The sequence below is a fragment of the Myxocyprinus asiaticus genome, chromosome 12 (genome assembly GCF_019703515.2).
Source record: "Myxocyprinus asiaticus isolate MX2 ecotype Aquarium Trade chromosome 12, UBuf_Myxa_2, whole genome shotgun sequence".
NCBI lineage: Eukaryota > Metazoa > Chordata > Actinopteri > Cypriniformes > Catostomidae > Myxocyprinus > Myxocyprinus asiaticus.
The window spans coordinates 7,411,504-7,430,372 of NC_059355.1; the positions used below are offsets into that span (position 1 = coordinate 7,411,504).

General features: G+C 35.1%; 1 protein-coding gene across 1 annotated transcript; it reads right to left on the reverse strand.

The window, feature by feature from the left end:
* Window positions 1–1,528: 1,528 nt before the first annotated feature.
* LOC127449099 (ADP-ribosylation factor 3) lies at window positions 1,529–18,869 on the reverse strand. The gene is made up of 5 exons (XM_051712262.1): window positions 18,807–18,869; window positions 13,447–13,726; window positions 9,221–9,331; window positions 8,274–8,398; window positions 1,529–4,630 (listed from the first exon to the last, which is right to left on the reverse strand). Exons 2-5 carry the CDS (start codon window positions 13,592–13,594, stop codon window positions 4,469–4,471), a joined length of 546 nt encoding a protein of 181 aa, XP_051568222.1. The 5' UTR covers window positions 13,595–13,726; window positions 18,807–18,869; the 3' UTR covers window positions 1,529–4,468.

An 18,869-nucleotide genomic window follows, 5' to 3' on the forward strand; every position in this document is an offset into this window, starting at 1 on the left:
AAATGTGTTCCATATAAACACTATGCTTATAGTGAATTATATGATAATAAAAATACTATAATAGCTTACTATATTTCTGCCCCAACAGCCACCTCAGCCATAGGCTGCTTATTAGGTGTATACAGTATTGTGTTGTGTAACAGATGTGTAAATCAGATGTTTATTGTAATTGTCATACTGCTATGTTGCTTGGAACCGCACCCAAGACTTTCACCAACTTTTGCACTTGTGTATATGGTTGAGTGACAATAAAGGGATTTGCATTCATTAACAAAAAGCATAACAAACAAACAGAAGAAAAAAAAACGAAGAAAAAAAACATGCATTACATACATAAAAAAGTCAAATAATAAAATATTATTAATAATAATAACAGTAATAATAAGCATACACAATTCTTTACACAAAATGTAAAGAAAAGTAACTACAGAGAACAAAGAGTAACAGTAAATTAAACTGACACTTTCAGTCTTTAGTGAGAGGTCATCCTCTCTTCCTCAGATCATGACAATAAGACACACTCTGCTGCTAAATCTACACATTCTCTCTCTCTCTCTCTCTCTCATCTGATTGATTAATTGATTGACAGCTTTATTAATCCCTGTGGGGGAAACTCATTTGCCACCAGTTCAACTCATACAAACAGCAAACAATATAGACATTGCATTCACAGATATCAACAAATTAATAAAAAAAAAAGCCATAAAATGACAATTGAGACATGATTATCAGCTGAAGGTCCTATAGATCTATACCATATCTATCAGAGTTCATAAAAAAATCTGACCGCTGCTGAGACAACAGACCTTCTAAGTCGTTCAGTAGTACACTGAGGCATTAGGCTCACTAAATGAGCTTCAGGTTGAGGGAATCTGAACAGATTGAGGGATTGTTAAATGATAAATCATACAATTTAGATTACTATTATTGTATATTTTGCACAGGATCTAGTATTTATGATAAACTGGCCAAAAAAATAAAACAAAAATAAAAAAATAAATCTTGAAAGCACTTGTACGTCATCAATAAGAGTATTTGTTGGTTATTGTTCACTCCCTTTTTTAGTTTTTGAAATGCAAATTGTCGGAAGTGCTGCCGTCTTCTGGCAAACAACAAAAACACAGTTTATCTTTGAACCGTGTGGCATTTACAGTGACGATTAATATAATTAATTAAATCATTTTTATTTAAAATTAGATCTGATCTGGCTCCTAGTATAGTTCAATTAGAACATAATACACAATCATGCAGTCATTAACCATCCTTCACGCAAAAAGTGGCAGGTTTGAAAACAAGGCAACGGTGTCCATTATAATCATTCATTAAAAGTTATATGAATTAAATAAGGTCAGTGTGTTCACTTATAAATAAATGGTAAAATTCTAATATATAAAAACAAGAAATAGTTTGCTTGCAGGTTATCTGTATCAACACCACTATTGCTCAGCTGAAAATAGCACTGAAAAAATAAAAAATATAGAACAGAAAAATATAGATGCCAAAGAAAATTATGGGCACAACAGGATGGTAATTTCCATGTTTTTATTCGAGTGTAGGTTACAGTCAAAGGATTGTAGTGAGAGAAAGATTTTGGTGTCTACATCATCATAATCAACAGAAATCTTTCTTCATCCACTGTAACAGACAGTTACACATTTCTTCCATGATTTCTAAGAGTTCTATGTATTTTTATTTTTTCAATGAGAAGTTGTTTACCCCTTCATTGATTATGTTCACAGACACTGTATAATCCATCAAAATAATTTACCTAACACAAGAAAAAATCAAGAAAAAGCATAAGCACACAGAGGTAAAAACACATTCACCAGAATACTCACCAAAATAAATAAATAAATAAAAATATAATATTGAAGAAGGAAAATAAAACTTTTGAACATTCTAAAAGATCAACCCTATAGCTATTCGGTAAGCACACAAACGATTTAATGCAAAGAATAAATGCTTTTCCCCCTTCAAAATCAAGCAAAACGGTGTATTATTTGAGATATAACCCCTTTTGTGCCCATATCAACTCAAAACTAAAAAGTAACTTAGTGACCTAATAACTTAGTTAATAAATAACCTTGTGAAAACATACTTTTGTAAGATGATAAGGCCACGAAACTTAACAGACTGGACAATTCACACAGTAGACTAAGAGCTTTGTGTATAAATGGCCTTGTACCATTTACATTAACACACTCTCACAGAGAAATCGTACAGATGTGGCTAAATCGTATGAATTCGTACGACTTTCACAACAGCCAATCAGGTGACTATCCCAAAACGTCTCCTCCTAAAACGTGGCAATTACTTTCTTACATCATTCATATTCTTTCTGCTTCAAATTATGCTTTGGGACTCTGCTCTATGGTTAGGTTTAGATATGGGGTTTGGGTATGAGCATAAAATTCGCTTACTTCTGCATTAAACTTCCAGGGATTTTCACATCAACAAATCGTACGAATTCATATGAATTAGCCACCTCTCAGACTTTTCATGAGGTTGGTTTACATTAGATGCTGAACTAATATTGGTGGACAAACTGCACAGTGTTAAGCTAACTATGCTTATGTCCCATAGCCAAACTGAACAATTAGAGTTTAAGCATCTTGCTCAGTAGCAAAGTTGTCTTGGTAACTCTCATTCCTGCATCACCCACACCCTACACAACTGAACCTTCAAACTGGTCTGCATTGTCAGTGTCATTTATACACACATTTTAGGTTGTGGTAGGTAGTTTTAGCTTAAAATAATATGCAAAGCAATGCAAGAACAATGCTTTACCCAAAGAACAAACAAGGAACTAGACACATACAGTGTTAGTATTAGATTTGTGTGAAAAATGAATTACAAACACATAAGCAATGCAGGATAAATGTGTTTGCTGTATTTACACGAGCTAGTATGGTCAAATACAGTATGTTAGCGATTGATTTCACATTTGTCCATGCTATATATTAGTAACACATATCTTTTGTGTTAGTGATGTTTCATATAAACTGAAGTGTTAGCATGTAAATGGAATAAGAATATCCAACATTAATGGAAAAAAGCAGCATGATTTGCCTAAATATATTATTCATATATTTTTCTCTGAACTCTACTTATTAAACAAGGTATAAATAAAGCCAAAATGTGTCAGCACACCAGCATAGATTCAACAAAATTCACATTCAATGGGGTGAGATGTTGACATGTCTGAACCCACAAAACTTCACGTTACGAGCATTAAACACCCCAAAGCCTCATGCAATACATAGAAAATGCAGTTTGCCATAGACCACTGATTTACCCGAGTTTTGTGTACAAGTGTGTGTGCTGTTTTTCTGCTATTCACTTGTATGAACTAAAATTGTCAACGTGCGAATGCAAAAAAACAACAGTTTAGCGTCATAATAATGTAATATCAGTGGCAAATTAGTGGTTGCAGCTAAACTATCTATCTATCTATCTATCTGTCTATCTATCTGTCTATCTACCTATCTATCTATCTATCTATCTATCTAACTAACAGTACAGCATGCAAGCCATGCAAATAATGTTTGTGACTCAACAATACCATTTTACCCATGCAACAATTAGCCAGTTCTATAATGAAATAAAAGGGCATTTGATTGAAAACTTGAGCATTATTTACAGATTTCTAGTTACGCATGTTTACAATGGATGGAACAACAGCACCACGTTCACAATTTAGGCAAGCGATATCTGCAGAAACAGATTTAAGACAAGATAAAGACTCTATGTTCATTCTACATTCAGTCCAATCACTGAATCATTTCTATTACAGCACAGCTACAAAGCAGCATGCAACACCGAGCAGCTCTGTGTGACTAAAACACACACATGCAGTTCTACCGTCTACTACAACACAACGCTTAATCACGACACTGGGAGACTGAGCCATACACTACACAGCATGGTACCTAACGTAATCACAGACGTGGAATATATGCAGGAGGCAAACTGCATTATTGTTGCATATACTGAAAATAGAGCGTAGAGAGGTTGTTCTGACAAATCAAGGAAATATATGAGCATATTACATAATACATGAGCACAGTGAATTGCATATCAAAAAATCTTTTTTTGTGGCAGTCAAGGACACCAATGATCACCGATTGTAAATACAGAAAGAAGGTGAGTGAGTGAGGGAGAGAGAGAGAGAGTTATTGACCAAACATTGATGCTTTATACTGACACTGTATTATCACACGGTTCATCATACAGTAAAAATGGAAGTCAACAAAGGAAATTAGACACAGGTTGGTGTGCATGTGTGCGTGTAACTGTGTGTGCATACATACAGAGCATGGAAGGCTCTATAAACCACATATTTGCCAAAATAAAACAAAAAATAAACCACATTAAACAAAGAAAAACAAAACAAAACGATTCCAAAGGCCAAATTAGTCCCACACCTTTCCCAAAGTGAGATACGCCCACATAATGAAAACCCTGCCCCTCATTTCTTATTCTTGAGCTGATTGGCGAGCCAGTCAAGCCCTTCATACAAACCATCACCGCTGGTCGCACAGGTCGCTTGTATATACCAGTTGCGATGGCGGAGCGAGTGGAGGCCGAGTTTGTCTGTGATCTCAGCAGCATTCATAGCGTTTGGCAGATCCTATAGCGAAAGCATTTATTACGTGTTTTTCCAAACTCAATAGTTGTCTTTAATCAGGACCATTTCCTGGTCATTTTCAATAATTTTCAGACAGAATAAGGCAATAAAATTATCAACATAAGTAGTAGAGTTAATGGGTCAGTTCACCCAAAAATGAAAATTTTTTCATCACTTTCAAAGTAGGTCTCTGTGGAACAATAATGGGGGCTTCCCAATCTGTGGGCGTTTTCAAACCTGGATGGGCGTTTTTCAACTATCCAATGAAAGTAGGGAATCACAATGTAGTAATCAGTGGGCATTTCCAAACCCAACTAGGCATTTCTGAACTATCCAATGAAAGTAGGGAATCTCAGTGTAGTAGGCAAATCGTGTAAAGCAGCTGAAAAACGCCCATCCCGGTTTGCAAATACCCACTGATTGGAAAATTCCCATGTTTGTTCTCTCATTTTCTCATCCTCATACCATTCCAGATGAATTTCCTTCGTCTGCTGAACACAAATGAAGATTTTTAGAAAAAATTTTGTTTTAGCTCTGTTGGTCCTCACAATACAAGCGAATAAGTACCAAAAACTTTTGTTTTTGGCAATTCGCATTCTTTGTGCATATCGCCACCTATTGGGCAGGGAGGACAATTTATAGAAAAAAAGATCTGTTTCTCACCCACACCTATTATATCGCTTCTGAAGATATAGATTTAACCACTGAAGTCGTATGGATTACTTGTATGCTGCCTTTATGTGCTTTTTGGAGCTTCAAACTTTTGGTATCCATTCACTTGTTTTGTGAGGACCAACAGAGCTGAAATATTCTTCTAAAAATCTGTTCTGCAGATAAAAGAAAGTCATACACATCTGGGATGACATGAGACTGACAAAATGATGAGTAAATAAAAATTTTTAGGTGAACTATTTCTTTAAAGGTGCTGTAAGCAATTTCAGCCAATTTACTATCTTCAACCACACACCGTCTCTCCAAAATATCCTTTGGAAATGTCCAACTTGGTCTCACAGAACCACGTTACCTACATTTTTGCAAAATTATTTTTAAGTGGCTTGTACTTATCGCGGCAGTTTCCAGGTGAAATTAACACGAGAGGCGCTACAACAACAACCTTTTTTTCTGTTTCACACAAATGGCAGGTTATCACTTCATAAATACATACACTTTTATTCAGCCTGGTCTCATGAAATTAACATGAGCATTGCAATGTTTTTGCAAAACTGAAATGATGTGTTTCATTACACGTTTGGCTGCAGTTTTCAAGTGAAATGTCCAGTGGGGGGCGGCAAAACCGAGCGAAATGAGGTCGTAATCAGACTAAATTCTTTTAAGGTGAATTTTAGATGGAGGTTTTAATAAGTAAAATGTACCTTCCTAACCTAAAACTGTACCCTAAACTTAACCAATAGTGTCCGAAAAGATAAAAAACAGACATCTTTACCCTCAACCAACACCTAACCCTAATCGACAGTGTTTTAAAATGCAAAAAAAAAAAAAAAATCAAAGAATACATACATTAACAGAAACAACCATGTAATTTTGTGTCGCTTCTTTGCCATTTTCCAACCAGGTCTCATAGTGAAAACGTGACTCTATATACATTTTTGCAAAACTTGTTAAACGTGTCTCAGGGTACAATTTCCTGCAGTTTCCAGGAGAAATTAACACTAAAGGTGCTACAACAACTGTATATTTTATTCACTTTCACGCAAATCATGATTTTAATGGCTGATTATTACTTCATAAATACTTAATTTTTTCTCTATTACTCAGAATCTGCTGTTTTATGATATCGACACACTTTTACTCAAACACATCTTTTGAAAAACAATAAATTTTAATGCTTTTATTACAGACTCACCTATATATATAAAAAAATGAATGTTTAGGTTTAGGCATTGATTTGGTAAACATCTCATTTATATTTTAAAACACTATTGGTTAGGTTCAGGCAAAAGATTTAGGTTAGGGAAGTATGTTTTAAAAAAATTTTAATCTAAAATTCACCTTAAAACCGCATCTGAAAATGACACCATTTTACTTGCTTTTAGCGCCACCAGGTGGACATTTAAATGAAAACCTGCAGCCAAATGTCATATACAGCACGTACATTTTGAATTGCAAAAATGTTGTCATGTTCACGTAAATTTCATGATGCCAAGCTTCCATTTTCACGCTTTACTGGTTGGGCTTGAACCACAGCCATTGAGCCTAAAGTCTGACGCTCTATCAGGTGAGCTACCAAGCAAGCTAAAGACAAAGGAATAAGTGTGTATATGTAGGTGGGTCTGTATTACAAGTTTTACAATGTTCTGTTTTTCAAATCATGCACTAAAGTAAAAGTGTTTTGATATCACAACATAGTGAGGGGTGAGTAATAGAGCAAAAAATAAGTTTTTATAAAATCTAAATCAGCAATTGTACTCGTGATTTGTGTGACAATGATTAAACCACACAGTTGTTGTAGCTCCCCTAGTGTACATTTCATCAGGAAACTGCAGCGAAACATAGAAAGCGGCACCTACAAGTCAGTTTGCAAAAATGTATATAGAGTAACGTTCATTCTATGAGACCAGGTTGCTTTTATTATAGCGTATGACGATACATTTAGCATTTGCATTACATTACTAACTACGTTTACAAGCTTGTTCAAGTGCGATCAAATTGCACAGTAGCTCAACTGATAGAATGCTGCACTTGCAAAGCAGAGGACCAAGGTACGAGTCCTGAAGAGCATGCGAGTCGACACGTGAGTCGAAAGTGTCAAAGCAGCACTACAAAATAATGTGGTTGCTTCAGCAATTTTGTTTTATTATTATTTCACAATCAGTTATGTTTATGTTTAAGGCTTAGGGAAGGGAGGTAGGTTTTTTTATTTAAAACTCACAAGAGCATTAACCTTTAAAAACATAATCTGTTTGGGTAAATTTTACCTTGCTTTTAGCGCCCCTCAGTGGACATTTCACCTTGGAACTGCAGCGATATGTGTAAGGAACCATGTAATATCATTAGGCAAAAATGTCGCCACAGTGATTTTCATGTGATCAGGCTGGACATGTCAGCAAACCCAAATGCACAAACTGATTAACAGACAGAGTGTTTCCAATTGGCTAGTTTTCTAGACACCTATTTCAGTGATATCTGTCAGTTAGTACAGTTAGTCGCAATACTTTTTCCTTACCATGTTGTATCGATAATTTAGATCTATGTATCATTATTTTTATTCATCTGTTTGTATATTAATTTCATGTCCAACAATTCAGTAATAAAGAAGCAGGTTGTATAAATAAGCACAACCACGACCGGCGCTTCTCAGTGCTGTCAGAGACGCTTCTATGAGGCCTGAAAGCGAATTAAACTGAAGCCGCATGATTCACTCTTTCTCTTGCTGACATGCCGGGTCTCTCTAGTGCGTTTGCCGCAGTATCAGTCACTATACAATTAGGATAACGTGAATTATTGTGAAAACTATCATATCGTATCAGGTGGTTGGTGATACTCATCCCTATTTTGTAGGGACATTTTATACCTGGTATTCAAAAAAATTGGTTATAGCACCTTTAAAATTTTTATTGGATACTGACACAATTGAAAAACTTCAGCCATAAATATGGCGAGAATATGTCAAGAAAAGTTGGATTACCTGTTTGTTTGCAAAAACAAGAAGAACGGCATCACGCAATTCGTCCTCTGCGAGCATCCTCATTAACTCCTCCCTTGCCTCGTTAACTCTCTCCCGATCGTTACTATCAACCACAAAGATAAGCCCTAAGAAAAGAGAGCAGAAATATAGAAAAAGACTTATGAAATTTCAACAAACATTAACACACAACATAAAGGGGTTGTATTCTGCTATGTACTGCTTTGCTATAAATTGAATATAATTTATGTATTAATTTATATATGAATAAGGTGTCTGAAGTTATTTTGTATGTAAACATGTTTGCAAGATGGCTAGATGCTTTGCTCTGCACAGCCACAGCAGTGTAAACGCAGTGTGTGTTTGCAGCCACCATTAAAGAGGTTATGCCATTAGTTTTTCTTATTATTTTAATATGTTTCTGGAGGTTCAGTTGGCACAAAAACAGTCATATATTTGTTAAACATGATCATTTTTCACCCTCATTCTGACCCTCTGTCAGAAACGCTCTTTTTTGGTGTTGCTTCTCCTTTAAGACTTGACAGTAAACGTCCACTGTTATGATTGGCTCTCTGCTCTTGACTGACCTGCTCTCTTCTCTTGCCACCTCACTGCTCACCGCTACTGGTCAAGGCTACGGAAGTGATTGTATTGTTGTGGAGGCGGTCAGATGTAAATGTCTACCACAGTGTGACATCATAATGTGGAGGAATTAGAGAGAGAGATTTGGCAGCTTGGTTTCAACAAATGCCCTTTTTGTAGTGAGAAGGAAGTTTTGAGTTTTGAAACTTACAGTATTTTTTTACAGTACAATGACCTCATATGTGTCAAAAGATCAAGGAAAATGTTATGCCTCATGTCATGACCCCTTTAACACAAATTACCCAGGTGAACTGAATTACAGTTATTTACACAGACAACTTAATTCAACACGAGTGTGTGTATCTCACCCTGTGTATTTTGAAAGTAGTGTCTCCAGAGTGGTCTGATCTTATCCTGACCGCCCACATCCCATACAGTGAAGCTAATGTTCTTATATTCCACAGTCTCCACATTAAAGCCTGAAACAAACACAAAGATGACAATCTTATATTGTAAATCAAAAGTACAACATAATTTTGCTATTTTAGATGGTAAAATTCAATTACATTAAACTATAATAAACAATATTAACTGCAAAATGAATTCCTCCAGATATATGTAGGGATTGTAACATTATTTACTTACACTTTCCTTCATAACTCACAGTAACAGACTACTATAAATTGACCTGCCATCTTTTGGTACAATTACAATCACATGTGTGACATGTGCCTGTACAGTAATAGTACCTTTAATATATCTACATTAAGAAAGACTAGATCATAATTTTGAATTTAATACAAAAGTATTACAAGTGTTACAAGAGTGTTACAGTCGCCACCAATACGGGGGCAACTGTAACATTTTATTAACCCACTATACCACCAATAAGAGTATACCTCAAAGTAATCACAATCATGCTTTAATATTTTTTTAATATTTCTTTTATTCTACAAAATGTGTTAAAGCAAAACATTATATTAGAACTTACAATATAATGATTTGAAAATAGCTAAATATATTGATCATCTAATAAGAATGAAACTGTATTCAACAAGATGCGTCATGTGTTCAAACCTCTTCAACTCTGGGGCATTTTTGGGCAATCGCCTGCAATTACTCAAATTCAAATTTAAAAGCTCACCACTCACACCTATGGACTAATTGCCAAAAATTGGTCTAAGTTTTCAGAAAACCCCCAAAATAAATTATTTTCATAATATATGATTCATAAATAATATTGTACATGTTTACAATCTTTTGATGAATAGAAATAAAAAAAAATTATATTTTTAAATAATTTATATTTATATTTATAAATAATATTTGTATAATGATAATTTTCTGTTTGCTCTATCTCCATCTCTATCTCCAAGTCTTATTTTATTCCACTACATGGCAGAAAGTACTAGAAAAAAGAATTTTTCCTCTATCACCTTCCGTCACAATATGCAGATCTGAAATATAGGTGGCTCTCTAATGCATTTTAGCCCTCACAGATGTGTTCGTCCATAGACATTCAGTCATTTCATTCAGCCTTTTTGTGAATTTTCAGTTCATGCACCACACCCACTGTTTCATTATGTATCTTGGCCTCTGACTAGAAGCTCCATCTAAGTGTCAATAGAAAGCTGAGATCCTCCCTTTTGCGATGATATGCGATTACATTTTGTCATCAATATGTATCTGTTGGATTCCTGTTGGACCACATATTTTGTTCAGGGCATCAAAGATATATGGGATCAAAATCCCGTCAAAAGTATTGCGGTCACAGATCCAAAAACAATAAGCGTGAATCAAAATAATAAGTGCAGATAAAAAAACAATAAGCGCAAAAATAAATAAAAAGCGCAGATCAAAATAATAAGCGCAGATCAGAATAATTAGTGCAGATAAAAAAATAACAAGCATGAATCAAAAATATATAAACTCGTTTAAAATATGCTGCAAAAAACAAACAAACAAAACAAATAATAATAATAAAAAAAAAAATACATTTAATCAAAGTCATCAGAATTTTCCTTGGTTATATTACTGTTTTGTGTGCTCTCTGACAATTTTGCTCATATTTTCATTTTTTTGTATGCTTATGCTGTATTTTTCTTTGCTTTTATTTCCAAGTTCCGCGCTTGGTATCATGTAAATCAGGGGGCGTTTTGCATCCCTATTGGTCCACTAGTTCTTGATTGACAGCTCCTCCTCTAGCCAATCATTCGAAGAGGGGAGGTGACGTCACTCCAATGCAAAGTTGAGTTCTGAACTCGTGACGACATTGGTACAGCTAGTAAAAACATGCATCACACATCCACACCAACCCAACCCAGCCTTGTTTTTTTTGTTTTTTTTTTAGATATGCAGCCAATAACCTACAAACAAGGAAGTCTTAAATAATGCCTAAACTAAAGACTCTGCTAAATAAATTCATCTGACTCGATACATGTGTTAACGGACTATGATAATGGCCTACTTGGACAACACATTGTTTCCTAGAGCTGGCAGAAAATACTCAAAACAGACACAAGCAGCATATCTATCAACCACAAATAATATATTGAGCAGCAGCTGTCGAAGTTACATTGGAGTGATGTCACCTCCCGTCTTCGAATGATTGGCTAGAGGAGCTGTCGATCAAGAATTAGTGGACCAACAGGGAAAACCAAACGCAGAACCTGGAAACAAAAGCAAAGAAAACTACAGCTTAAGCGTACAAAAAATTTTAAATATGAGCAAAATTGTCAGAGAGCACAAAAAACAGAAAATATAACCAAGGAAAACATGATTTTGTTTGCAATTCTGATGACTTTGCTTTAATTTTTCTTTTTCTTTTTTTTTTGCAGCATATTTTAAATGAGTTTATATATTTTTGATTCATGCTTGTTATTTTTTGATCTGCTCTTTTTATTTATTTTTGCGCTTATTGTTTTTTTATCTGCGCTTATAATTTTTTTATTCACGCTTATTATTTTGATTCACACTTGTTATTTTTGGATCCGTGACCGCAACACTTTTGACGGGATTTTGATCCCATAAAGGTATAACATTGTATTATTCACACAAGCAAGCTCACAAACATGTAAAAATGGCTCATTTTGTAGAAAACTAATAGAAAGGTAAGAGCAGATATAAAGTTTTTAGCTATTTGGGGCTTACAGCAGCAGTGATTGGTGTATAAAAAAGATGTTTGTATTAAATGTCTTACAGAAATATTTCATATTTCACATATTTCGCTTTCTGATTCTTTTGAAAATCTTTCAAACTGTGGTATTAGGGCAACAAAATAAGCTGTAGAATCACATTCCTGGGAATGAGCCCTTTCTTTTGATACATGACTTGCCTATTTAGGTGCTATTTGAAAGACTTTTATATTCATATATATATTTGTAATTGTTTATTTTTTTTCCCCTCCCAATTTGGAACGCCCAATTCCCAATGTGCTTTTAAGTCCTCATGGTCGCGTAGTGATTTGCCTCTGTCTGGGTGGCGGAGGACGAATCCCAGTTGCCTCCATGTCTGAGACCATCAACACACGCATCTTATCACGTGGCTTGTTGAGCACGTTGCCACGGAGACACAGTGCATGTGGAGGCTTCACGCCATCCACCGCGGCAACCACGCTCAACTCACCACACGCCCCACCGAGAACGAACCACATTATAGCGACCACGAGGAGTTTACCCCATGTGACTCTACCCTCCCTAGCAACTGGGCCAATTTGGTTGCTTAGGAGACCTGGCTGGAGTCACTCAGCACGCCCTGGGATTCGAACTAGCAAGCTAGCAAACTCCAGTGGTGGTAGCCAGCGTATTTTACCACTGAGCTACCCAGGCCCAACTTTTATATTCAGTTATTTTATGTAAGATAAATGCAGAAGTGATGGTTATCTATGAAAAGTTAAGATTCTAAGCTTTCAAACAATACCACATATGCCACAAACTAGCACAAACCGAGCACAAACGAACGGCACCGATTAGGAGCGATTTGAGCAAGATGGGGTGGAGAGTGACGTCACACAGCCCCAAAAAAAATGCGTAATATCTCAAACACCAAACCAGCGCAAACGTTCATTTTTGCGGCACAAATCAACACAAACACAGCACAAAGGAATGGAATAGTTTTGGTGATTATTTAATTATATGGGGTGCCAACTTCACGGAGGTTGATCCTGGGACTTAAAAAATTCATGATATAGCACCCCCTTTTGGACCTGCCAGCATCTCCACAGAGTTGAAGAGGTTAAAGATTCAATCATTTTCAAATATTATTTTTTTTTGTTTATGTTGCTACACTTAACATTTTAATCACCCCAATTTCAAAACCTCAAAATAATTTTTTTAAACCTTAAAGTGAAGTCACCACTTTGAAAATGTTCAATTGCCCCCATTCTCCCGATATGTACTGTATATATTTATAATGTTAAATAGTTTATATTGGTTGTATCTCTCCTGTGTCTCAAACAAACTTTGAATCTAGACATTGTAGCTCTCTCATGATGGAAACAGACCTTGCAGGATGTTTGGAGATGTACAGATTCTTGTTTAGATGACAATGATATCAACAACAATAATAATCTGCTGATGAAGGAGAAGTACTTTACCAATGGTTGGGATGGTGGTTACGATCTCTCCCAGTTTCAATTTGTACAGGATGGTGGTTTTACCAGCAGCATCTAATCCGACCATCAGAATCCTCATCTCTTTCTTTCCTATCAGACTCTTCAACAGATTGCCAAAAATATTACCCATGATTCAATGTTTTGCTTCGTCTAGCCAATAACAATCCAGAAAGCTGTGAGTCTGTTGTGTGGAATAATCCACTGAGGTAATAGACTGAAAGCCTATTAAAAAGGTTATATAGCTGAGAAAGTGTCTGGAATCCTGTATAGGGGAAAAAAAAAAATAATTTAAATGTTATTCACTATCAATTACAATGCGGAAACCATGTATATACATTATTATATTTAATAGTTTTCTTAATGTACAAGCAGCCAGAACATGGTGACATCATTTGTATTCGTAGATACAGTATTTGCAGGTCAAATGTACACAAAACATTTATGGTTGGATAGACACTGAAATTAATAATTTGACAATTTGACATCTAAAAATTCAATGTGATCTCATGAGAATTCGAATGTATTCTAACATGAAGTTTGGTTCAAGCAAACACACATTTTCTTCCGTTTGCATAAAGACCGAAACGTACAATATTGACATACTGACAGCACCTAAAACATAATTATTTTACCTATTAACACCTTTAGAAATGTACAAATGTTTACATATATGGATTTAATCAATAAATATTGAATTAATGGAAATGATCTTTTAATTTCATTGAATTTATAATCATTGAAATTAGTTAAATGAGCAGTCCTAATTCAAAATACTGGAGAGAGTTGTCTCCCCCGCCCCCTCCTCCCCAGACTCGAAGCTCACGTGGGTTGCCAGGTTGAGGACACGCAACAGGAATGAGCAAACTGACAATGGCAAGTGACGAGCCTTACACTGTAAGTTGATCAGCTAATGTATATGTTTGCAATGTTTTTTATTGTTTGCAAATTATAAACCAGTTCATGTGGATTTTTTTTTATAACTCTGTCAATGTTAGCTAGATGTATTGCTGGCTTCCATGGCTGCAGCGCGCTGTGTTTGCCCGCTAACTTGTTTCAAATCTATTCAAAATACTATTGGGAAATGGGCAGTGTGTGGGATCACACAGGACAGAAGTTCCGGCCCGGAACGGACATTTCAAAGTAGAATATACTGGCTGTAGCATTGTTTTCGGAGAAGCCAATATTTCAACTTAGCATGTTTCCTAAATCTCTGATAACATTATGATCATTTTATGCTTTCGTACAGTAAATATATTACATATTGCTCCTTTAAATGTTAAATCCCATCACATTTATTTAACGCAGTTGATGCATTTACCTGATATGACATTATGAAGGGTTAATTTGGTTCTGTGTGATTTCTGCTGCCCTTTCAATGTTTTAAAGGATTATATCACTTTAACCAAGACTAAACTTTTAAATGTTAAAATGAATAAAAGCTCTGTAATTGTTTAATCATTCACTAAGCATTTAATTTTTATTTTGTTTGCCATGAGACACAAAAAATGAGTTTTCAGAATGTGCCAAAATAAATAAATAAATAAACCACAAAAGCACCATACAGCAATCATGAAAGTAATCAATTTAATTTGTTCGCTATAATCCAAATCTCCAGATCCCTTTGTATGTGGATTAGACACAAATTCAAGCCTTATATTCAACCATCTCCATCTCCATCCGCCATATACAAGATATAACAGCGCCGTTACGCGTGTGATCAGGAGATTTTCAACGATTAATAACTTATATTCCACTTTATACTTCACACAAAACTATTGTATGCAGTAAGGGAGCACATCGAATGCAGCACATCATACTTTGGACTACTTTTGTACTGAATTTTGCCATTTTTCAGAATAAATTATGGTGATTACATTGATCTGCCTGTTATGTTTTTTTTGTATGGTTAAGCAATGGTTATGGTTAGGTTAAGGAGTAGGGTGGGATTAGCAGCTGTAAAATATATATAAACTAATATATTGTAACAAAAATATTGTTAATGTACATTGCCTGTTAAGTCTTTTTATATTGTTGAAAAGTGGTTATGTTTAGGGGTTGGGTTAGGGTTAAGGGATCTAAAATATCTATAAAACAGTAAAAATTCACAAATATATTTATTTACTATAAATATATAATAAATTCATTACACAAATATATTTATAATAGATTTGTGTATTCAAATACTGTATATTTGTAATGGATTCGTAGGTATTTTATATTTCTAAAGCTGTAAATATGTAAAAAAAATTTACATTTTAGATGCTTTCAAAATTTACAAATTGTACGTTTTTGCCTCTATCCAAACATACAAAAACCTACTTTAAATGTAACAAATATTAACGTACAAATTGCTATGTATAATAATGAGATCAGGCTGAAAAACACTCTTTCATATGTTCAACTTTTTGAAAATAAAAATCTTTATGAATCCTCTGAACGTATGAATACATGTACGAAAACTAATGAGATCACGTTGGCCAGAATGAGAACATACAGTAAAATTACACACACACACACACACACACACACACACACACACACACACACACACACACACAAACACACACAAACACATAAAACTGAAAGAACTATGAGTCTGCCATGTCTTCAGGCTGTACCACAATCTGTTCATCCCTCTCTCTATATCCTTCCTTCACACGAATCCCCACCAGTCACCCCTGATCATTCCCAGACGCAGTTCTCCAAGATACAGCACACTCACACTCTCTCTTCATCATGCCGCCCTAATTTGTCAATGTCAACGTATAAAGCTCATAATTGAAATTAAATATATTGTTCAGTCTGTCAAACCTAGCAATTACATTTACCTGACATGTGCTGTTGTATAGGGGAAACCGGGCTAGTTTCCACACAAGACAGTTGTCACAAGAGCTATATCGGAGAACCTGAGGTAAGGTTTTGAGTCAAAAGTTCAATGAAACAAATGCTTGTTTTCTCTAGCAGTGGTTTTGAATGTTGTTTTCAAACACCTTTCTTGAATTATAATTCATTTTTATAATCATTTTTGAGAATCTATTTCCAGAATCTTCATATTATTGTAATACCTATTACTATAAGTAAGCAAGTGAACCCAATAAAACCGCACTAAGGCAAGGGTAAACTATAAAATGAAGGTAGATTTTAACGAGAGTATTTGTGTTTTAAATTTTTTAATTTGATCAAATATATTAATTACAATTTCTGTTATCCAAAACAAAGGTTTTACATTTTTTATGTTAACTTTTATAGTCTTGCTGTTCCATGAATTGTTCTTTGTTTCAGAATTGTTTTAATGATTGAATCTGGCTGAAAAGCAAATAATAGGCTTTTTAAATATAAGTTTCCACAATAACAGCTTAACCCCATTTAGTGTGACAACATGCCCTGCTATTTTGGTCCTGTGGTCTCATAAAGTCTGAACTGTCTTTTTTCCCCTGGGCAATAAGGGTGGAAATGTTCAATATCTTTTTTTAGCCAAGACTTTAAGGTGTAGGACAACAAAGAAATGTACTTCCAAAAATAAACCAACCCTGAGAAATATTCACTGGAATAAAAAGTGTGACAACTAACCCGGTCTTGCCTATATATAACCACGACAAAATGTAATAAATATTTGAGGTGCGTAACCTGTAATAAACCTTACTTTATGCACTAACAAAATATATTTTGTGCTGAAGTAAAAATAGCAGCAAAGATTAAGTAATTTCTACATTGAATAAGTTATAGAATAAAGCGTAAACGTAAAAATATTAGGTAAATTAGTTGTACTAAAGTCAAACATGTAAAAATGAATGTTCTACCTCATAGGTAAATATTATGTATGATTGTTTGTTAACTTTATAATGCGTCCTCGTGTATCAATCTTCAAGCAGAAAACATCATATTTATTCGCTAATTTGAGAAGATTTCACAGGTAAATAAGTACATTTTATTTAACTTTTTGTAACTGGTATCCCCAGGATGCTTGAATAACTAATGAGCTTGCATGGTTTCACTGTTTGCACCAAGTTTATTTACAGTGCACCATTTTTATTGTTGATTTTGTTGTTACATTTGGTAAGTTCTTGCTTTGTGAAGTCTGAAGTTCATTTTCTACTCAAAATGACTGGTTGACTATCAAAAAACTGACCTGTTGGTTGTTACCGTCATCATGTTTTGTGCATCAAGAGTTGAGGTTTGCGTGCACTCTGAATATTGTTTCTGTCATCAGTAATGCAAGGGGATGTTGTCTAATAGACTACAGAGAATGCATTAAGCTTCCCTATGTCAGGTGGTACCTCCTTGATTAAATATGTGTTTATAAGAACAATTCTAAATGTGAAATGTTCTAATAAAATATTCACATATTTTTTATTTATTTTTTTACGTACCATTTACATTAGATTTGTAAGTAAAAGTTACTGTATTTTTGTAACTGAAATGTGTACGTTAAATTTACTCACTTTATTCAATATTATATCATAAAGTTAAGTAGATTTTACTAAATATTACACCATTAAATTTACTTAGAAAAACTGTGGGCAAAAACTTGCGAAATAAAAATTAAGCAAATATTACTAGTCATTTTTTCCAGTGTGTACAATATGTTCGCGAAGATTTGCATGAGAGAATCTCGTTTAGATGGTTAATAATCTGATAACGATCTACGGAAGCTGCGGGTGTCTGACTCCGGTTGCGCTGTCCATGGTGCTGACGGCCATACCCACCTCCAACAAACACCCTCCGCTGAAAACACAGGAATATTTTTTTCCACACTTATTTGATAACAAACTAAACGCTCCTTGTTTCGAAACGAATCAAAAAGCTCATGTTTTCCTAAACCCGCGCACGAGACCCCATCGACCAATTTTGGTCTCACAGCCCTGGACGGATGTCTATATTTGATTCAGCACGATGGTGCTTGTCAAAAACATCCATATGGATATAAATACAATTATTGCCGGTCAATCAAAGCAATCTGGATCTCAAAAAGGCCTACGACCCTTTCACAATGTCGGCGTAAGATACAAAGATCGGAGCTTTACCATGGAGAGACGCGTTTGGCAGCGAGCAGATGGATAAAAAATGTTCAGTTATGCAGAATCACAAATCGGTCGCAATTATAATCCGAACGTAAAACAAGGCAGTCATAATGTATGAAGAGGCTAAAGACCCCCATTCATTTAAAGAGACGCGACGTGCCCGTTCGCCCCGCGGAAGGCCTGTCGCCTCTCCCTTTCCAACAGCGATATAAGACGCTTTGCCCAATTCTACTAAGCGTAAAAGCAGCATTTCATCCGTCAGAACCATTTCGAAGCGTTTCGATCTGTCACAATCAAACAAATTTAACATATCTGGCTTACCTTGCGAGCTGACACGGAGAGGAGACGGAGCGGAGAGGAGATCTCACGAGATTTCACGCTGAC